Source organism: Carcharhinus amblyrhynchos, chromosome 11, assembly GCF_965287045.1.
Source record: "Carcharhinus amblyrhynchos chromosome 11, sCarAmb.v2.hapA, whole genome shotgun sequence".
Taxonomy (NCBI): Eukaryota; Metazoa; Chordata; class Chondrichthyes; order Carcharhiniformes; family Carcharhinidae; genus Carcharhinus; species Carcharhinus amblyrhynchos.
Window position 1 is genome coordinate 34,221,893 of NC_137334.1, and position 23,958 is coordinate 34,245,850.

At 38.7% G+C, this 23,958-nt stretch overlaps 1 protein-coding gene across 6 annotated transcripts in view; it reads right to left on the reverse strand.

Annotated features, from left to right (window-relative positions):
* Positions 1-1,100: 1,100 nt before the first annotated feature.
* The window catches only part of gulp1b (GULP PTB domain containing engulfment adaptor 1b), a 377,446-nt gene continuing 354,588 nt past the window's right edge, over positions 1,101-23,958 (reverse strand). For 5 of the 6 annotated variants that reach the window (XM_080198844.1, XM_080198840.1, XM_080198841.1 and 2 more), the window contains 4 exons: positions 17,144-17,368; positions 12,677-12,812; positions 12,135-12,229; positions 1,101-6,302 (listed from right to left, as the gene is read on the reverse strand). In XM_080198844.1, the coding sequence (XP_080054970.1) occupies positions 6,231-6,302; positions 12,135-12,229; positions 12,677-12,812; positions 17,144-17,368 (528 nt within the window). In that variant the 3' untranslated portion in view covers positions 1,101-6,230. The remainder of the gene's footprint in view (positions 6,303-12,134; positions 12,230-12,676; positions 12,813-17,143; positions 17,369-23,958) is intronic. The other variant, XM_080198845.1, reaches the window with a different exon arrangement.

Below are 23,958 nucleotides of genomic sequence, written 5' to 3' on the forward strand. Positions count from 1 at the left end.
ACCCCTTAATTTAAAGCTATGCCCCCTCGTGCTAGCTTTCTCCATCCGAGGAAAAAGGCTATCACTGTCCACCCTATCCAAACCTCTAATCATCTTATATGTTTCAACAAGGTCCCCTCTTAGCTGCCTTCTTTCTAACGAAAACAACCCCAAATCCCTCAGTCTCTCCTCATAGGACCTCCCCTCCATACCAGGCAACATCCTGGTAAACCTCCTCTGCACTCTCTCCAAAGTCTCCACATCCTTCCTATAATGTGGAGACCAGAACTGCACACAATACTCCAAGTGCGGCCACACCAGAGTCTTGTACAGTTGCAACATGACACTGCAGCTCCTAAATTCAATCCCCCTACCAGTAAACGCCAAGACACCATATGCCTTCCTAACAACCCTATCTACTTGATTCCCAACTTTCAGGGATCTATGTACACATACACCTAGATCCCTCTGTTCATCCAAGGATGTTAATTTCAGAGATGTACTAAATGGTTGCCAGCATCCATGAATCCACACCTGTTCAGAAGTCAACACATCCTTAGTGTTGTAAGGACTTGTTCTTTGTCTCACTAAGAGCTCTGGAGCTGTGCATGGTTGAACATTAATTGTTTATTGGTAACACATAATTGTATACATCTCCAAGTTATAGCCCTAACTAGGTCCAAATCCACACTGGCTTCTGCTAGATGATTACTGTTCTCAGTCCACTATCCTGTGATTCTCTATTATTTTCTGGGTGGTATTGTTTCCCACATTAACCTTTTGTATGCAGAACTCCCTTATACTACAGTTAGTAAAAAAACTCCATCAAAAGGAACCACTCAGAAGTTTGGTGCATGTCTATATTTGACCTGGTAATGGCATATTGAAACTGCTGTGAGTAGCATCATGTCTGTGTTTCACTGCTGAATTTACAGTGTAGCCAAGTTGATAATAGCGTGGGTAGTTTATTTTGCAATATCTTTTGTCTGGTTACTGTTTCGTTGATTGTATCTGCATGGCAAACATATTTTCAAAAGCCGTACAGCAATTGATTAACAGCATTTCTGTTTATAAGTTTTCATGCAAAACCTCCGAAAAGAAACTGTGTGAATGAGTCAATCGACATTTTTTGAAAAGTTTATTGTTGGCAGTTGAAGGAGACTTTTACAACTAATAGACATTATAAAGATATGGTGTTATGGACTTGGTCTACCTCCAACTTCCAAACTGATTGTGAATACAACAATATGCGTCTATGAAGCAATCTTAACTTTTTTTGGTTCAGCACAATCTTTATGTATATTCAATAGTACCAGATACTGGTATAACACTGATATAATTATGAATCTAAATTATACGTTTTCCTTAGCGATTTGACAAAATTAAAATTTTATTAATTCATTAGCAGTCATTCCCAACAGATATGTAAAAATTAAACAACATTACCATACCATTTCTAGGCTGACGATCACTGTGATGAACAGGAAATGGTTTTAAAGGAACACAGTTATACACGTGTAAAATTAACTCTATCTTGTTAAAATCCATGACTTTACCAGTTACTTGAGAGATGCAGTTTGACTTTCAAAAAAAAGACACTGATAACATAAATCAGTGGTACACTATACCACCCTCACAATATAAATGGCATAAGACGAATATTGGCAAATATACTCAGACTACTGACAAATATGTTTAAAAGCATTAAAATGTATCCCAATGTGACTAATGTTCAACTGAAAATTGACATTTGATATTGGTGCAGGTAGAAATAGGAAGACTTATTAGATTCTGCGCATTACAAACAAGATGGCTATTTGAAATACTGGCAAAGCATGCAGATACTCATTTGTTATAATTTGTAGAAATACATTAACTCTGAAAAGATTATGCCAGGTTTAAATGATCTAACCTTCATTCTAGACCTCTTGATTTAAAACAATCATCTTGTGTAGTGTTCAAGTAACAGTCTAATATTACACTTCAGATGATACACTTCAAACATACTTATGTAACCTGGGAGGATAATTAACAACTACAATTACAGTTGGAGATAAAGTTAAAATAATTGCTAATATTTAATTGGTCTGCACTAGCATTTTTTTTAAGAACCAGTAAATAAGAAATTTTAATATTACTTCAATCAACCATTTATGTTTGTAAAAAAATAAATGCCCTAAATAATATTTGAAGATGGACAAGGAAATGTCTTAAAGAGGGGAAGTAATTTCTACTTATAAGAACTAATTACAGACATGATAACAGGGTGAGTTGTACTGAGTAGGATTGTTACTGGGTGCTTACCATTTAACATCTACATAAATAAGCTGGATTCATAAATTTAATGCGAGTTAGCCAAACTTGCAGATAAAACTTAATATGGCAAGGCCTCCAGTCTAATCTAATGATGTAGCCAAGTAATCATGGAAGAACTTAGACAATTTTGGAATTGTGCAGAATTATGATAAGTGAAATCCACCAAGAGGTGCAAGATGTTACATACTGGAAGAAAAGGGGAACAAACTATTCTGAAATTAGAAAAAAAGTTTGTGAATGCTATTACACTCAATAGTTACCATATCCAGTTACTGCAGAGGGACAAACAGAAAACTAAGCACCACTGCCAAATCAGTGGAGAAGTCTGAAGATATGCCAAATGTGTTCAATCCTCTATCTGCTCATCTGCTTGTATCAGAGGAGCGAATTATAAATAAAACATTGATTTTTTTCAGTTCCTATGAACTGAGTATGAGATGGTCGAATATGGGCATACACAATATTAAGTGGAATAGAAAAGTAGTGTCAAAGCAAATTATAACTGCAGTGCAAGGAGGTATACATGCAATTTGGTAAAAAGGACTGCTGTTACAATGCGCTTCTTAATGCAAACAGTAATTGCTAAATGAAATGGTCTTCTTAATAAGGCAAAATTTCTGTGACAGTAACATCACAAGTGCTGATGGATGAAATAGTTGGATGAGCTAAATGGTTTCCCTGACCTCTACATATCTTTGTCTCATTTAAAACTGGCTCGAAAGGTTCTAACCTGTCTAACAGATACTGGGTGAACAATTAACATTAACTAGTGGGACCTGACTTCTGAGGCTTCACTCTCCTTCTGAAAGCCAAGATCATAACTCGCCTTGAGAGGAGGTGGGAAGGACAACCACAGATAATTAGCTGATCAAATTCTTATGTCTACATAAACCAGATGTCAGCAGCTAAAGCTGTTTTAGCCTTCCTAACAAGATGACAAATGGAGAAGGCCTTGCTTAGTGACGTAACTTCATCTGACATCCTGCTTCCATCTGCTGACTAGCCATCACTTCCTGTTGATTTTGGGAGGGTGACAGATGGGACCTATGCAGATGATGCTGGATGTTAAATTCTCCAAGGCCTTATGTTGTGGGCTGAAATGGTTTGGCACCTGCATCAGCACCCCAGTGCTTGTGCTGACTAGGATTAAAATTGGGGCTTTAGCTTTCAATATTATTTCACAAAATTAATGTTGTAAGAGATAAATAATTAGTAACTGTTAAGATACAATATTCAAAAAAGAAATAATAAATCTTTTAAATGCTGATGTGATCAAGGATGTTATTTGACAGCTTACACAGATATACTGCTTTGAACATATCAACATGTCTGAATGACTTCAAATTTGAATTCAACTTTCATACAATTTAGTTGTCTTAGCAGCAGGGTTTGGGCAACTTATAATCCAGTTATTACATCATCCTCCTAGACAAATGTTAAAAAAGTACCAACAAAGAATTTGCCTTGTATCAAAATCACTTAATATGTACTATTTTCAGCAATTAACTGAAAAATAAACATATACAAAAATATACTCTTCCAAAACTGGGTAAACATAATAGTAAAAAGGGAAAGTACAGGAGTTTTAAAGAGAGTGATAATGGGCAGATTATTCTTCTCAATAAGAAGTTTGTTTAACGGTACTTATAGATGTTCCAAAGCACTGTCACTGTTTCTTTTCCTCATTAGATTACTGTAACTGGAACATTTGAGCTTGGATTTTAATGTCCCAAAATAGTTGCAATGGGCGTGGGATTAGCAAAAAAAGTTTTTTGGTCTGTAATTTTGAATTTTCCCCAGGAAAAGTTCCCATGTAATCTTCCCATAGATGGAAAGAGGCTTGGGTTAGAGTTGGATTGTGATCTTGCCTCAAGGGTCACTTTTGATGGACCTAGGGGAGGTTTGTTTTTCCATGTGTCCCAATATTTGCACTGGGTTGAGCCATTTATGGAAAGGTTCTGAAAATCTGCCTTATTTGCTTGAGGGAGGTGTGCTGAGGAATCAGTAACATTTTCACAGCTAAGTGTTAAATGTTTTGACAACATTAAATGCCATTATTAGATCCTATAAGTTAAATGTGTTTTAGTGTGTTTGATCATAGGGCTCAGTCCTTCAAAGATAAGCTGACCATAATACTTACAAAATTCTAATCAATGTAGAGTTCATTGGAGTACTTTTCCCATTGGAAAAAGTGCTACTAAGCATTCAAAACTGAAGGAACCATGCTTGGGAACTCTAATGTCACAACCTGAAGTGATTTAAGTGTGCACAGTGGTTTAAATTTGTAACAAAAAAAAAATTGGACTTCAGCTTGAACTTAAAGATTTAAAAAATAGCAGCACATCAAGATTGCTGTGATAGAACTATGTAGCACAAGTGTTGGTAGCTTCTTTCTGTGGCAGGTTTGTAAATAGGCTAACAATGTTGTACAAAATAAGCACATATGCCAGATACGTAGGCCATTCATCCCAACAACTGGCTGATCAAATCAAACAACATATTTGGCCATTCGGTTGAGGCAGAGTATAGACTATTCCATCCACCATGCTTGCATAACCCAAACAAAGTGTCTACTGTTTGATGTGAATCTGCAATCAAGCTGCACTTGCTGAACAATCATGAGAGCGCTATTAGCTACAGGAGCAACGAATTTAAGATAGTCAGTCAAGTTTTTAAACATGGCTCGTTTATGCTTGCTAGAAGAGACATACAGTCACATGCAGGGAGCTGTTCCCTGCAAACATGTTCAAGCCTTGTACCTTTTTGCATTACTAAGAAGCTTACAACTTCCCGTTTGATTCTCCACGGCTATGCCTCAGTGAATCAGTGCTGACTTGCCAACCATTTAGCATTCCTTTTCTCCTGTGATATAAATTGCTGCGAGTGTTTGAAATTTGGTATTTTTACACTTGTCCTGATGAGTGCAAGATGAAATGTGTTGGCAAAATGAATCTCTTTTCAGCAATATTTAAGATGTTTATTTATTTTTACAACTGACTAACCACTTGAAGGATTTAGCTCTTTTTCGACCTGCTGCTGCTGAGCTAAATAACTAAACAGTTTTTGAAACCCAGCCAAACATTCACAATGGGCTTAGCTATCAAAAATATCACAGCTCCATTGGAGTCTACTGAAATGGAAAGGGCAGATTTTTGTCTTCTATTTCAGAACACATCACCTATCGATCAGGAATTTCAGAAGCAGGTGGCAGTTTCCCTTTTAGTTCCCCACTTGAGGTGCTGTCAACCATGTCTATTTATGGGAAGGCCCTGACTCCACAAAATTGCTGCAGTATAGTTTGAATTGCTCAGCCCTGCAACGGAGCAGGTAAAGATGAGAGTGTTGCCTGCGAACTGGTTCTCCACAGCAATACCCTGCCCTGGCAAAAAACCTCTGGAAAATGGAAGGGGGGGGTGGGGACACTAGAACTGAGCTAGATCTGCCACTTTTAAAGAGCTCCTGAGTCAGCCCAATTCAGAGAAAATCTAGGCTATTACCTCCAATGTTACATGCTGCAGGCTACATCATGAACCCTTCATTTGAAGATAGATGGGAAGAACAGAAAGTAGAACTTTCCTTTCGAGTAAAAATCCTTTCCAAAATTGGACCTTTGCAATTCAGTGCTGATTCTAATTTTAAAAAGAGATCTTTTTTATGCTTGGACAAATGTTAGAATTGAAGGAACAAAGGGATGGCTCCATTAAATGTCTAGCAGAATGCAGATTTTACATTAACATTAATCACGGGCAGTTATTCTATGCTACTTTCTCACCAGACTTCAAAAAGATGCAAGAAGAGAATGCAAGCAGAGTTGAGTTAAAAAAATCCACATAAGGGAGATATTATCAAATAACGTGGAAAAGAAAAAGCTTTTTGGCACTTCACTGGCACTATATGTTTATGATCCAAATGCGAAAATAATCAGTTTCTCAATGTCAGCATCTACTGTCCAAAGGATCAAGAGAGAACACAGTGCCTTCGAGAGTCAGTCCCATTTTGAACCCCTCCTAGAAAATAAAAGAGAAGGAAATGGATTACAATTAGAGCAGAAGCTTGTGTTCAGCAACAGGCAACACAGCATTTAAAAAAATGAACAGCACTCAAAACTCCAAAAGTAACCCACATCATTCTGTGCCATGATTGGATTCTTTTGCAATCTGTCAGCTTTACTTATCAAACTGCGAATGGGGTCTACTTCAAAGAGCAAAGAAATGCACAACACATCAACCATCAATCACACACATGTAGGAGCTGAGGAATTTATATAAAAGCCTGGTAACAACTGATGTGTAAAACAAATGATAACTTCTCAGGGATTTTAACTTCTTCAAATTGGAGGTAGGCACAAGCAAAGTGCATTTATGAGAGATCATCATGCATAAAAAGTTACTAAGACCAGCTATTCTCCTGTATATTTTGGAATCAGAGCCTTGTCCAGCTAATTCAATTGATCAGTGGAACAGTCATTTAAGTAGGCCCCAAAGATAATTTGAGGCTAATTATTGATGGGTATTTCTAGCTTCTTAATTCATTTCAGTACTATCTAAGCATTCTTCACATGTTAGCACAAGATCAAAAAAAAAATTAACTTTGCTTCTATCCATTTTTTGCATATCTTTTAGATAAAGACGGATGTTTTGTATGAGACTTTGTTTTTGGACACTAGAGTGGCTTACGTAGTGAAGTGGTCAGAAAGTTCTGGAACATGCTGCAAGAGGACCTCCAACTGATTTGTGTTCACGTTGGGCCTCCACCAGTTAAGGTAGCAATCCCTTGAACGTGTTTCTTCCTGAAAGTTTCCAATGGGCAATTAATAATATTAATCAGTTTGCTTTGTAATGATGTACAGAGTTGCGACTGATTTAGAAGCAGAAGAATCAGTCAGCTTATTCTTGCAGAGTTTCTTGGCAGCTAATTTAACAGCGACATTGGTGGTATAGCAGATTGTCAGTGGAATTGTATGTGGTGGGGGAAGCCCAAAGAAATAAGAAGGGAAGGAAATGACTTTCAAGATAGCATGAGTCATTTAATATATGCATGACCTAGTAAAGTGTAGTGGAGGGCATGTCCCTGTCTATATCAATGAGGATGAAGTAGAAATGGTTGAAAGCATCAAGTTTTTAGGTGTCCAGTTCACCAACAACCTGTCCTGGTCCCTCCATGCTGATTCTATAGTTAAGAAAGCCCACCAACTCATCTACTTTCTCAGGAAACTAAGGAAATTTGCCATGTCTGCTACAACCGTCACCCAACTTTTATAGATGCACCATAGAAAGCATTCCTTTCCGTTGTATCACAGCTTGGTACGGTTCCTGCTCTGTCCTAGACTGCAAGAAATTACAAAGGGTTGTGAATGAAGCCCAAACTATCAGTCAAACCAGCCTCCCATCCATTGACAATTTCTACACTTCCTGCTGCTTTCGAAAAGCAGCCAGCATAATCAAGGACCTCACACACTCTGGACATCATGTTTCCACCTTCTTCCATCAGGAAAAAGATACAAAAGTCTGAGATCACATACCAACCGATTCCAAAAACAGCTTCTTCCCTGTTGCCATTAGACTTGAATGGACCTACCTCGTATTAAGTTGATTTTTTTCTACACCCTAGTAATGATTGCAACACTACATTCTGCACCCTCTCCTTTCCTTCCCTATGTACGATATGCTTTGTCTGAATAGCACACAAGAAACAATACTTTTCACTGTATAACAATACATGTGAAATATTATACCAAATCAAATAATAACAATTTAAATGCTAATCAAAATTGCTTCCAAATATATTGTTGAAATATTAATACTGCATCAACTTGAAGTAAAATTCAACAATCATATCTTACATGTTAATGAGTAGGAACAATTTGGCATGTGGAAGACTGTATTCTGTATACTCAATGACTGGGGAAAAGACATGGATGCTACCCAAAAAAGCAAATTGTAGAAGCTGCAAACAACAAAGCATGAAGCCAGAATTAACTGTGGACTGTGTGTCAACTTAACTGAAGGAGAGATGAAATCATAGAATCATAGAAACCCAACAGTGCAGAAACAGGCCATTTGGCTCATCGAATCTGCACAGACCACAATCCCACCCAGACCCTACTCCCATATGCCGATGTATTTACCCGCTAATCCCTCTAACCTACACATCTCAGGACACTAAAGGGCAATTTTTAGCATGGCCAATCAATCTAACCCACACATCTTTGGACTGTGGGAGGAAACCAGAGCACCCGGAGAAAACCCATGCAGACACGAGGAGAATGTGCACACTCCACACAGACATTGACCCAAGCCAGGAATTAAGCCCAGGTCCTTGGAGCTGTGAAACAGCAGTGCTAACCACTGTGCTACCGTGCCACCCACAGAGCACAGTTCTTCACAGGGATGAGGATTAATGAGTCTCCAGGATGCTGGAATCATTTATGAAATGGCTGAATGCTATAATGGGTTGCTTTTGGAGCAAGATGCGCTGAAATAGGCCAAATGGTCTTGGTTATCCTAATCTACATTAGACGCTTTGAAGATCAGTCTTTTTTTTTCTCATCGGAGGTATTATAAACAACATCAGTAGAATTAATCTCATTAATCCTGTATAAATGAGTAATAATTCAAGATACAAAGTACCAACCATCGTTGACGCTGCTAGGCAGAAAGGCAGGCATAAGAAAAGGATAAACAATTATTACAACACAATTCCGTAAGACTGAAAAATATTAAAACTACAGAATTAAAACTACACTTATAGCTAATGGAAAACAAACATAATTCATCATACGATATACTTATACCTTAGTTTGCAAATAAAGAACTAACAAAGAACGAAACAGCACAGGAAACAGGCCCTTCGGCCCAATGAGCCCACGCCACCATTTTAAAATTGAGTGCCCTCCTCTACCCATGACCTTTGTCTACACCTGTTGGGGAAGATTGAGGGAAGACTAATTTAGGGACAATTTGTTAACACCAATCAGCCTAAGAGCACGTTTTTGGGATGTGGGAGGAAACCAGAGCACCCGGAGAAAACTCACGCAATCACGGGGAGAACGCGCAAACTCCTGCAGACGCCGGCCCAAATCCATATATCCGCACAGCAAACAGTGATAGCCTTTGAGGAAGTCTAATATCTAATCCTGAAAGCATATAAACCTGCACAGCTTCAAGAGAAGGCCTCGTCATCAGTGCACTTCTTTAAACCAGGCACCCTCTCTATGTTCCTCTGCCAAACTAAAGTGGGATTTCTATCATATATACAATAATCACTCAGGGACAGTGCATTTTTAAGAAATGTATACCATGTGTGCTAAAGCAATTTCCAAAATTCTGCCACTTAAAAAAAAGATGTAGGCTGAGATTTCTGGCAGTGCCATGGTGAGACCCACCATCGGGCCAGCCCAAAGTCCATTGACTTTTGATGGGACCAGAAAAGCCCAGGCTTATTCAGATAGCATCTTTCAACTTACTTCAAAAATATCTGAAAGTCATTTTCAAAGAATGAATTACTTTGACCATTATTACACAATAATAAGTAAAGATACAATTGTATATTTTTGATTAGCAAAATTAAACCAATAAATGACAAGATAATTGAAACAAATATGGTTAAAAAAAGCTTCAAGCCACATCAGACCAAAAGCAGGAAATAAAATTTGGACAGCATGAGGGAGATGTGTTTGTGGGTGCAAAACTGGAACTCCATTTTAAAAGAATGAGAAATATCATTCTTAGTGAAATATAACATTTGCCTCATTATTTATGTACTTGTTAATGTTTAATTAAAGTAGTGCAGAAACTAACAGTGGGCCAGTTATTATAAAACAGCTATAACACAACTGGACTATTAACATTCTGAACTATCAATACAAATAAGCATGCAAATTCATTCAAGATAATTTGTGAATAATCTTGAGATGAAGTTAGCTTCTATTCAGGCCATGTACCAGCCACTGCCAGAGCAGAGTGAATTCTAACGTTTCCTAGCAGATTCGACTTGGACTGAAAAAAGTGTATGCTTTGCTTTAGATGATATTTTCTTCCAACCATGCCAGCAGGCACAGAAAGCAGTTTGGCCAGTGCTATTTTATGGGGGATGAGTTGCACATACTTCCTGCTGATACTCTGTTGCCAAACTCAACTGCAAGTTGAGCTTTTGCGCTGAAGCACAATGTAAGAGGGCTCATTTTGGTGTCCATCATACCCCTTTGTGCCCTACAACAGGTTATAATGGACTGTGAATATTGGCAGAAATCAATTTGCCTGATTTACATCACAATGTGTTTCATTGTTAAATGTGGATGAGTGTTTGAAAGCATGTAGGAAATTCATTACCTTACATCAGCCTCCCAATGATTACAGGATCTCTCCCCTCTGGGACGAATCAGCAGAACCATCGACTGTAAAGACACCTCCAACTACAGGGGCTTAATGGCCAACTGTCTGTGTTCCCCATTATAATGCCACTGAAAGTGACTGCAACCTCAGGATGTCAGGCATGTGTGGATTAGCACGGAAGCATTGAAGTTGTCATCTTTCTTCCAGGGCTCTGCCACAGACAACACTGCAGGCTGCTTCCCTGGAGTCAGCACTCATTGTAATCAATAACAAGTTTACCACCCCTACATTGCTGTTGCCAACCCAATAAAAATTACACTGGGATAACATTTGACGACCAACAGAATGGGCCACGTAACCACATTTTATATTCATGGAGTGCAGTTAAGTGATCAATTAAGAGGTTTTAAATTTTGTTTTTTAAAGAAAGTTTTTTTCTCAATATTTTAGCTTTTACTTTCACCACATGCATATGCTCAAAAATGTATTTAATGTGAAATTTCTTTAAAGTAATTTAGTTTAGTGCTTTTTATTCCCTGGTTCGGTGCCTATGGAAATCTTTAAACACGTTTGGTAGCAGCTTGGACATTATTGCAGCTACATGTTGTAAATGCTGAGTGCTGTAATCAGTTAGAGTATCACTGCACACTGATAGAGGTGAAATTCTCACCAGTGGGATTGCTGGAAATAAGCAGTGAGCCTCTTTACTTCGCAACTGACTGAAAACTCTGAACCATCGGAGAGAACAGCATTGGAAAGAAATCTTCTAAATTTTACTTCTAGCAGTTACTGCTTAACCATGAAAATATCTCTTTGAGCTAGCCTCATCTGGCACATAGTCTAGATTTTAAGTAGATGTGAAGACAAATGCAGATTGCAATGACAAGCTGGATGCTGTAAGTTCCTTTTAGTAAGCCTTAGTAAACTTTAGTAAGCTTCTCAAAAATTTGGAACATATGTTCCTTTTCTCAAAAGTTACAACTGGGTGGCTAGTGTCTGGAACAAGCTGCCAGTGGTAGTAGTACAGTCAGGTACAATTTTGTCTTTTAAAAAGCATTTAGATAGTTACGAGGATAAGATGGATATTGAGGGATATGGGCCAAATGTGGGCAACTGGGATTAGTTTAGGGGTTTAAAAGAAAATGGCAGCATGGACAAGTTGGGCCAAAGAGCCTGTTTCCCTGCTGTAAACCTCTATTACTCAAAGATCCATTGTTATTATTATAAAGCATATGCTCTTTTGGTTATACTGCTTGAGATATTGTAGTGATTCTTCTTCAAAGATAGTTCACAGCTAAACTGCTGATTAGCATGCAGTCTATCACAATGTTGACATATTCTCATAACCTGCCATTCTCCAGAGTATTGGCACTTGTCAAGTTTAAGAGCTGCAGAACATAAATAGGTCCACTTGCTGGTATTGCTTCCAGATCTGAATTTCAACTTGCAAAATTATACTCTCAATGATTTTTTAAAAAAATACAAATTATTCAATGCATTAGTCACCTGCATTTCATCCAGCTTGGACTGAATGTCTGGTGGAAAATCTCCCCCACCCGAGATGAAAGGGTCAAAAGGTTCAGCACCAAAAATATCTCTTCCTGCAAAGGATATAATAAAGAATCATTTCAACGTTTGTCAAAACCAAATAAAATCATCACATGAAAAAATTGATGATCACCATCATTTTTACATTTGCTGATCAAACTTACTGGCTTATTTGTCGTAAACAATGGGTATTTTGGACTAACCACTGAGAGCTTCAGAAATTCTTATCCTTTTTTTTAAATGCAGAAGTTTCAGAAACAAATTACTTTTGAAGAATAATTTGACTCTATCACGGAGGATGTAGAATTTATTTAAACACTTTACATGTGCAACTAACCCAGAAAGAAACTTTATCCCATTAAAAATCTCAGCAATTTCTGTAAGTATCATAATCCAATAACTTGTATATTTCACTGCTAACATATATTTCATTGAAGAAACATTTAAGCTGATAAAATACAAGAGGCGGGTTAAGTGTTAATGCAGTTTAAAAAACTCACTAGTCTCAGAAGATCTAACAGGTAAAGGAGGAAGTTCTGTGCCATTACTGGATGGTATTGGTAAAAGAGGCGATGCTGGTGAAAATGGAACCATGTCAAATAGATCTGTATTCGGAGACTGAGGCACCATTCCTCTCTATAATTCAAGCAAAGCAAGACATTAGCAGAAACGTTAAATAATGACCGCTATCAAACAACTGATTTTAATTGCAGGTAAATACATAATTCATCCTCAATATTTTATGACGAACAGTGCATGCTGAAAGCCTTTACGAGCAGTATACACACAAGGCACCACTCTAATAAAACTCAAAACATTCTGCATCTTGATGGATGAAATAAAATGCATACGAGTAATGCAGCATTTTGTGGGTATAGAGCAAAAGTTATGTAAATTTCCATTTAAAATTGTTTTATATTTTGAGTTTCAGAAATGTTCTGAGGAAGACTCTCTAAGTTCTTATTTGTGAAGCTAAACCTAATCGGTATAACTTCCTTTTACATAGAGTGAGATTGGATTTATCCCCCTTGATCCCTAAAGCAGTCAGTCCATTCAACTTTCCATGTGTTATGCTCAAAAAAGCTTTTTTTTGATGAGTTATGTGCTGAAAGTCCGTGGGGAGACTGACGGTAGGAATTTTCCCAATGGATTTCGAAACAATAACTTCAGGATCAAAAGGGAATCAGAGGCCTGCCCTGTGTGAGGAACAGTCACCCGGCACCAACTTTGCCTGAACTGGTCAATTAGTGGTCACTCAGCATTTCACTGTCGGATTAAGGTCAGCGGACAGGCTTTCTAAGGTGGAGGGTCAATAGGTGGCCCTCCAGAACTTAAGGAGCAGCAGCTTGAAGTTCTGAGGGCAAAATTCTGAACAGTATGATTAAATCTTAAATTTAGAGCAATGCCAGTGAAAAGTCAAATCAGATAGTACTTGTTCATACATAGAGTAGCATCAATCTCTCAAGTACCTGTTGATATTGTGTCATGTGAAATATTTAAGACTGAGGAAGGTTAGATTATAAGGAAAGTATACAGAATAAAAGTGGGTAAAGAGTGTTGGCGTACCCATCAACAATGATCTGTCTGAAAGCAAGCACAGGATCATGAGGATGAACAGCCTACACCTGTAGGAATAAAAACCCGCAAAGTTGCAAAATGTACATTTTCATGGAGGACCTTTACTGGTCAGTAATATTAAAGGATTTACATATATAATCATCTTCCCTGGAGCACTCTATGATACAAGAAAATCTCAAAAACAGCTTAGTTCTATTTAGCTCAGCAGAAGATTTTTGAGAAATAGAAGATATTTAACCTCGATATCCTTCCACATTATGATAATGCTACAGATTATATCTCCGTATATAATCAAGACTTCATTTTTTGAAACTCTGCAATTTCCCAAAGCAGCAGCAGATTGCAATGCTAACTCTCAGGTGCTAAAGTGAGATGGTATTGACTGCACAGTTATTGTTGCTTTAACTCATTGATTGACAGGAGATGTACTTCTAGAAGACAGAATTAGTAGTCAAATGATATGTAAAAGTAAACAGAACCATTTTATTTTTTAAAATAATCATAGATTTCTCATTTTAAGATAAGTGATGGAGAAATATCAGGAAGGCCAATGCAATATAAAGATTGTTTTCATAGATCTATAGAAGGCTTACGATTGGGTGCCAAAGGAGAGATTCTGGAGATTTGTCAGCATTTGTGAAGTCCCTGAGTGTGCGTGACTATAACACAACATGAATAAGGAATGCCAGGAAAGAGGAAGGAGAGATATGAAGCAGAGTGAGAGGTTCAAAGCCAAAATTGGATTGCACCAAGGATGGCCACAGAGCCTCTACCTCTTACAGGTTGTCATGGATGTTCTAACTAAGCAAGTTAGGAAGTGCCATGGTCAATGATGCTTGCAGATGACATGATGTGATTGGAAGAATGAAAACGTAATGGAGTATCTGCAAACTGGAGAAGTGAGGACTGTGGGAATATTGAAGAAAGCAGCCAAGAAGAGATATAGATAGCAGATTACCAGCTCCAAAGAGAGTGAGGAAATGTGGAGAGGCATGTGATGGAGATGGGGCTGCCAGGAAGGAGAACAGAAAAGCTTAAAACCAGATGGAAAGATGGAGAGAAATTTAAATGCAGTGGCATTGCAAAAGAAAAAAGGGTGACAAACAGGAGAACATGGAAAAGTGACGGTTAACTGGCATTGTGGCAACGCAAAGAAAAATAGGGGAAGGAGGTGGACAATGAGAAAGAACAGGGTGGGAGGAGGGCACGGGGAACGGGGGCTGGTGACGACGAGGAGGATGAGAAGGGGAAATATGAAGCCATGAGAGATATGAGGAGAGAACGAATGGGACATGAGAGTGGCATAGTGAGCCAAGGAGCAGGATAAGGGTGAGGAGGCAGAGTGAGTGAGTGCAAATGAGATTGAAAAGATTGGAAAAATTTGGCCGTTATTCCTGGTGAGGAGAAGGCTAGGAGGACATTTGTTAGAGATGTGCAAAATCATGAGGAGTCTGATTGACAAAGATAGGGAGAAACTGTTCCCACTTGTAAGAGGATTGAGAACGAAAGGGCACAGACTTAAAGCGATTTGCAAAAGAAACAATTGCAAGATGAGAAAAAACATTTCCTTACAATAAGTAGTTTGGGCCTGGAATGCAGTGCCTGGAAGAGTGGTAAGGACAGGTTCAATTGAGGCATTCACGAGGGATTAGGTGAATACTTGAATATGAACAATCACGAAAAAGGCATGATAGTGGTCAAAATGCTCACGGGCCGAATGTAAATATTCCTTTCCTAATGTAAATATCCTCTGATTCAGATTCGAGGAGGATGAGAAGAATTATCATATATTCCTTTTCCGATTCGCCTCTCTCCTCTGGCCCACTGATTTAGTAAAAAGTCTGACAACACCTGGTTTTAGTCCAACCAATTTATTTGATAGTAAACGCACAAGCTTTCGGATTAGTCCCTTCGTCAGGTGAATGGAGAGTTCTGGCCTCAGACAGAGCATATAAAGCACAGACAGTTTAGAAATTACTGTCTGACAACACCTGGTTTTAGTCCAACCGATTTATTTGATAGTAAACGCACAAGCTTTCGGGTTAGTCTGTGCTTTATATGCTCTGTCTGAGGCCAGAACTCTCCATTCACCTGACGAAGGGACTAACCCGAAAGCTTGTGCGTTTACTATCAAATAAATCGGTTGGACTAAAACTAGGTGTTGTCAGACTTTTTACTGTGTTTACCCCAGTCCAACGCCGGCACATCCACATCATGACTACTGATTTAGGCCAGTATATAGATTGACAGTATTACAACAAATGGCTATTCTCCAGGACCACTTCAAACAATTAGTCAGTAGGCAATATGGTCACAGGAACCATCACAGCCAAGCCTGATCCTAACTTACCCAATATTCACAAACTAGTCAAGAGGATCACAAAGTAACAATGAGTTTGAAACCCTCACTAATTTTTCTTCATATTCTAGTGAACTGTGCCACCATGTGTGCATATACTTACAAACAGATGCATAGCTGCATGTTTGCTGTAAACACTGACATAAGTTGTTAGTCTTAGTTGGGAATTAGTTATGGTGAAAATAATCAAAATTAAAAAACAGCTTTAAAGATCAAGTTGAGCAAGTACGATCCCTAGACGCTAATCAAGGATATGTCTCTACTCAGTTCACATGGACATCTTATAGTAATTTGTTTTCCAAAGCTGTTGAAACTTCTTTCGATGAGATTTCCAAGTTGATGTCAGTTATAAGAATTTGAGCCACATTGTGTGGGAGTATGAATGCTGCAAATAAAGCACTGCTTGCCATATAGCAGCTGTCTGACTCAGTGTGCCCGAATGAAAAAACAATATTGCAACCAATCGCACCACCATTCCGCTTGAAGGAACTGAGATGAGCTACAGTTAAAGTATTAAAAATAATAACCAACATCTTTAAGAAAGAACAAAAATGACTTCTGCATTTAAAATATAACTTTACTAAACAATCAGTGATTGAATTGGTTTATTGAAAAGATTTTCTTGCATTTTCAGTCAACCAGCTGTGCAGAGCTGGACACTGCAATGTATTGACTAGGTTGTGTAATGCACAGTACCCCTTGCCATCATGCACAATTGGGTGTTTAAGCTTCTGTGCAGTGAACCTGTGTAAAAGGAGTGTGAAGGATTTCTGAATTACTCATCTGTGTGTTTACAAGCCCACATTTTAAATTGCATCACCGGTTAGCAATCCTCTTATGAAAAGATAAACAGTACTACATGCACACACTCAAATCAAGAATGTCAAGCTCTTAGGAAACTGCGTAAAATAAATCAGGAAGCTAGAAAGGCTGCATTTCTTCTCTGTTAGAATGGACATCATGAGGCATGCATAACAATTCAATAGCATTGCTTATTTCAATTAGTAGAAAACATGCATGTTTAAATTACACGAGGTCGTGGAATACTAAATCCGTTCATTGATCGTTGAAGGGTGTTTTTAGGTGAGGGTGGTGTTAGTAGACTCTCTGTTAAGCTGGAGCCAGAAGGACTTGATGGGCTAAGTGTAAAAGAGGCTATTTCAGGAAAGGACATGTTTTCCATGTAATGGGACCAGAAGAAAGTTGATGAGCTCTGACATAACTGCAGTTGGCTTCTCGAACTGATGTGCAACAGCTGTGAAAAAAGTGACAGAGAAGGAACTGTTGATTGTGAGACATTAAAATTTACTCATTCACTTAGTACAGTTTTCAAGCTCTGTTCATTACAGTTTCATGCTCCACTTCAACATACATCAAACTGTTAATGAAACAAAATTGATCAACTTTAATTGAATCAATAAAATATGAAATATAATGATACCTTGCAGAAAAACGTTAGGGTAAATTACCTGTGGTCCATTCACTCCAGATCAAGGTAAACTTAAAGTTTATTTATTAGTGTCATAAGTTGGCTTACATTCACACTGTAATGAATTTACTGTGGAAATGCCCCAATTGCCACACTCCAGCGCTTGTTCGGGTACACTGAGGGAAAATTTAGCATGACCAATGTACCTAACCAGCATGTCTTTCATGCTGTGGGAGGAAACCAGAGTACTCAAAAGAAGCTCACACAGACACAGAGAGAATGTGCAGGCTCCGCACAGTCAATGACCCAAGCAGAGAATTGAACCTGAATCCCTGGCGCTGTGAGGCAGCAGTGCTAACTACTGTGCCACCGTGCCATATATGGGAGTTGCAATCATTTCAGTAGTGTAGACTGAGTGGTCACATGATGGTGCGGAGGTTGCCTCAGAGTAGGGCGGAGTACAAGCATGTAGAGCTGCTCAGACTAGTGAATAAACTATTGTTCTAAGTCCTTGGCCACCAGTTATTGGAACTCAGCATTTCAGCAAATACATTTAATTCTCTCTGGTGCAGCCTCCTGTCTTTGTTGTCTGATTTTCACAGGTGAATGGAGTATTTTCTGACTTCAAAGCAGAGAAAAATCAGCTTTCCAGTGACCTCGCTCATCTCTCTGGTGCCTCTCCCATTGAAAATATATTGTATAATTAGAAAGTGAAAAAACCCTACAGAGCAATACAGCAGCCAACACTGGATATGTAGTTCCTCAGGCTCCAGTGCTGTCTTGAGCAACAACACCCTATGGGTGTAGTTCTTGAAAAACGTCAGTGAACATTTGGAAGTGCAAGTTGGCTTCCAAGGTTGCTGAATTCACTCTATCTTATCATTTTCCTATCATCATCAAACTTGAATATCAATGTTGCTAAACGATTCAAGTCTATTCTTATTTTGCCACCTTTCAGCCCACTCTAATTCAATAACTTTTAAAATTCAGCACAACTATTTTTTTTTCATTCTTTTCACTTTCAACCATTTCATGACTATTGGAAGTGCCGGTTTTAAGCAGAAATATATCAACATTCTTTTCACCATTTTCAAATGATTGCAAGATGTGCTGTTTTAAGGAGAAACATATAGAAATTGGGATTATTACAATGTCCTGTTAAAATCATAATTAAATTGTTCAAAGTGCTCATTAAAATACATTTAAGACCATAAATATAATACAAATAGGGCAAATCAACACTGCATATTGATCATAATGTATTTTTTGAGAGCTTTTAAGATATTGAGAATAGAAATTATGTTCATAAATAAATACAGCCAATGCTTTAAACATGTAAAGCAACCACAGAGATGCAAGATGAAATTTTACATGCTTTAACACTGAAGTGCATTGCAAGCACAGCATTTTGCAACAGGCCAAATTTTATAGTTGATAATGCTGAGACTAAAAACATTTCATCTTATTATATAATAAACTTAACAAATTCTGCTTTTACACAATGCACATATAAACACAGCAATCCGGAAGCTGCTGTCAGAGATTACCAGCTCCTCCATAGGTTGTGCTGTAAAAGACTCACCAGATTTGCATTGAAATCAACATAACAGTTTGACTTTCAGTTACCCATCAACTGGTTAGCAACAAAACATGCCACAAAAACTTTCAGCTACTACGAGTAATAATTAATGTCAAGTATCCTCACTGGTCATGAAAACTTAATTTAATAAGTGTGGACTCTCATACCTTCAAAACTTAATTAATGTTGGAGCTTGTAAAACTTTGTCTGTATCCTTGATCTCCTGTTTTTAATCTAATCTTTCTTTTCTAATATTTATTTTGATTTCAGTACATGACTTGAATCTAATTTATTCTCCCTGGTTTAGATTCTGTGCATTTTGGTGAGGATTGTTTAATCTGATTTGCTAAAGAGCCATGCTGCTCTTTGTCCAGTTCACAGACAGCACAGATCCCTATTGAGTTTGCTGCGCTGGATAAGATGCTTAATAAGAATAAATCTCTACTGAATAATGTGGGCTGCTGTCACATAATGAATACGCTTCTTGGCTGCTAATCATAAAATTGGGACAATATTATTCTCTGATTGATTCCCTCACTGATTTAATTAACAATAAACAAAATTTGCTTTGAATGATTGTTTTTGTTACAATACATCCATTTGAACAGTTCTGTCACTAAACTGTTCATGTTTTATAATTATTCACCCAGATGTCTTCATAAAAAGGTATTGCATTGTACCTCAACTGCAGAACTTGCCAATAACACTTTTTGATGTATTGCTCAGCTGGTTCAGAATTGGCCAATTTAATTTTGCTAAATCCAATATAAAGATCCTTTTCAAAGAGAGTCTCATGAGTTTGCCTCAAAAAAAATGTTAAAGACTACCTAAGGCAACATGGACAGAGAAGCTGTCATTATATCTGCCCATCTGCAAACGATCTACAAGGTACTCTATTTGACTTTGCTAAACCTATTTAATCACTTGAAGATATCAAGTAGCCACATGTAAAACTTCAACAGGGGAGGCAATGGCCCACGGGTATTATTGATAGACTATTAATCCTGAAACTCAGCTAATGTTCTGGGGACTCAGGGTTCGAACCTCGCCATGGCAAATGGTGGAATCTGAATTCAATAAAAAAATCTAGAATTAAGAATCTACTGAGTCATGAAACCATTGCTGACTATCGAAAAATCCCATCTGATTCACCAATGTCCTTTAGGGAAGAAAATCTGGCATCCTTATCTGGTCTGGCCTACATGTGACAGCTGAGCCATAGCAATGTGGTTGACTCTCAACTGCCCTTGGGCAATAAGGATAAGCAATCAATGTTGGCCAACCAGCGATGCCCATGTCCCACATTTAAAAAAAAATTATTAGAATATCCCAAGTAATTTCCCAGGAGAGTTGTAAAACAAAATAAGACATTGAGACACATCAAGTCATATTAGGGCAAATGGCTAAATATTTGGTCAGTGATAGATTTAAATATTTCTCTTTTTTCAAGGCACTAGAGAGTGGGAGAAATTAATGGAGGAAATCTCAGTTTAGGCTCTGGGCAGCTGAAGATATGGTTACCAATGATGGTACAGAGATATCCCAAAATGTTCAGTAAAATGTCTTCCTGTTAATAAAGCATTCACTTAAGCTACAAAATAAAAATCTTACATCATGACTTGTATTAGTCACAATTTATGCTGCATTTCAAATAAAAATGTTTTCTCAAGTATAATTCTAAAATTTATTTATAAGGCACAAGTAAGGCTTACATTAATACTGCAATGAAGGTACTGTGAAATTCCCCTAGTCGTTGTACTCCAGCACCTGTCTGGGTCAATGCACCTAACCAGCACATTTTTCAGAATGTGGTAGGAAGCCCATGCAGATATGGGGAAAACATGCAAAATCCATACTGAGAGTAGTCTAACCCAAATCTCTGATGCTGTGTCGCAGCAGTGCTAACCACTGTGCCAACCACAAATATTTCTTGCGAACTTGAAGTATAGCTCTCCAGAACTTCCAATGTTTTTGCAACCCTCAATAGTGGCAAATGACTGTTTGGATTGGAAAATTTGAGCCTGTTTGAACCATCAGAAGTTTTTGACTCTACACTCGGGTTGGAGACATTTTTGGAGAGTCCAGGGTGAATTGCTCATTCACTCAGAGTCAACACTTTTGGATTTCTGCAAGGTCCCAAATTGCATCTTACAGGGTACACCCAGTCTCCAACGATCTAGAATCTGGAAGATCTGGGCCTGTGCAATTTGCTGTTGGTCACATAGACTTCAGTTCCATTCAAAAAATCCTCAGATACTGAAGCAGCCTTGTCAGCATATAGCAAGACATGGACAACACTCAGGCTTAGACTGAAAATTGAAAAGTGGCATCATTTGTATTCCAAAATGAGAATCAACGACCACCTTCAACGAGACAGATTCTAACCATCTTCCCTTGACATTCAACAGAATTACCATCCCTGAACATCTCATCAGCATCACCCCCCACCGTTCCCCACTCCCCAATCATTGTCATATTATGGGCATGGTTGCAAGAGGGAAAACGCCAAGGGCTGAGAATTCATGGCATGTCCCAATCTTTCAAAAAAGTCTGATAGGCCATCAGTAACTGATGAGATCGGTCCATACCTGGAGGTGACAGCACACTGTATTGCTTTGCAGCTGACCCAGTTAACCATGACATTCTCACAGACCCATCGCAATTCGCAGCATCCTGAGAACAGGCGGACACCACAGCTTGGCCCCATTAGATGCCTACTATTGCTATGTAAATATAGAAAACTCTCTCAGTGAAAGTTGGGTCGTGAGTGCTGGCAGAGGCCCCATGATGGTTGAATTACAGATTGCAGCTGCTATGCATATTTTATCTTTATACTAATACACTGCTCGTTATGAATCAGAGGGTATGCTGATGTAAAGATGTGGAAAAATAATCTAAAGAAATCTCCCTTTGCTTGGCTGGTTCCTGGCAAACAGTAAGAAGTGATTGAAGAAATTAAATTCATACAAAGGAGAAATTAATAAGACTGCATTCATATATCACCGAGCCTATGTGCAGTACCTCTATATTGCAAACGGAGGAGCAGCTGGGACAGCTTCTATTCACAATGCCTAAACATTCTCCCCCTCCACCCAGGCTCCCCAAAGTATTGACAAATTGCCAAATAGTAGGCTAATGCTGGCAGCTACTGTGGTGTCAGATGGGACTCCAGTTGTTCCAAGACACTAAAACACCCTTGTCTGGAGGATCAAGGCCATAAGGATTTTGATGAGGCTGCAATATCCAACAAAATCTTGGCATCATAGCTGCTCCTCCCAATACTCAGAAATCACTTAGACATTGCCACACACAGTGGACTGCGGTTCAGCTAAAAGATCTTCGAATGCATTGTGCATGCTGAGAGTGGGTTCCTCTCTCCAAGCATTGCAATATTAGATTAACATAGAATGCACTTCCCTTCTTTTAAATATGTAGCCTGTAAGATGTAGATCACTAGATGGTGTCACATTGCCTCACCTTTTTGCCATCATTATCCTTCATGGAGGCAGCCATTGACTACAGTATCTCCGACCAATCTCACATTTCAATCTGTGGTGACTGCCAACTTCTCAACTGTCCCTAGGGAGAACAGTTAGTCAGAGATTTAATTGGCCCGGTGATGGTCTCACCTCAAAGGATAATGGCCAATAAGACATCTTCTCGATCTGAGGGAAAGCAAGCTGAAATACAGGGCAAGTAAATCAGAGGGCACTTCAAGATGGTAGCATCCTCTCTCAGTTAACCAGTTAAACCTTAAATTGAAAGGGAGATCTTGCAACCTGGCTAAGAAGTGGTTGGAGATGGAGGGGTGGTACAGTCGGGAGCCTTTGCACAGGGTAGCCTATAGCTGTTCCTGCAGCATAGCAGACAGGAAAGACTTCTCCTGGTCTGCCACTGGTGTACCTGTCTCCAGGCACCAAAAATGGTACCCACCACCTGCAGAAATCTAGACATTGACTGGAAAATCCAAGTTGGTTTCCTTTAATTGTTCTCAAAAGGCTTTTTGTGAGTTACCCAGTATGTTTGTGTGTGTGTGCGTGCGTGCACATGTGTGTGCCGCATGTGTGTGTGGCCACGCTGCTGCCTGATGCCCCCCGCCCCCAACTCCACACAAATGGCACAGGGATGGGATAAGACAAGGAAACCAATATAGTGGTTAGCAAGGCTATTTTTACCTTCGTCCTGCTTGACTTTCTAGCCAGTTTGGGGACTCAAAATCAACTGAACAGTTTCTGATTCCTGCACCTGCCAAGAGCAACCGAGAGTTAATAATAGAAATAGGAGCTGGAGTGGAAGTAGGGCATTTGGCCCCTTGCGCCTTCTCCACCAGTCAACCAGACAGTAGCTGATCTGATTGTGGCTGGAACTCTGCTTCCTTGTCTTTCCCATTATCATCAGCTCCCTTAGTCAATCAGAAATCTGTATGACTCAGCCTTGAATATATTCAATGACCAAACTCTACTCTTTGCTGGGACAAAGAATTCCAAATGCTAACTTACCTCCTATGAGTTAAAAATTACTCTTCATCTTGGTCAAACAGCTAAGTTTTAAGGTGTTTCTTAAAGAAAGAAAGCAAGGTAGAGAAGCAGGCATTTAGGGAGGAAGTTTGGCACCTAGCTAATCAAAGACAGGACTACAAATAATGTAGCAATTAAAACTGGGGATGCACAACTGGCCAGCATTAAAGGATTAAGCATAACAAAATCTACTTACACAATTTTCTGAATTTCTTGTTCTCAGCAAATGTTTTCTTTAGGGCTTGACTGTACTGGCAGTCATCCAAGATATGTAAAGAGGGTTGTGAGGTTGGAGGAGATTACAGAGATAGGAAGCAGCG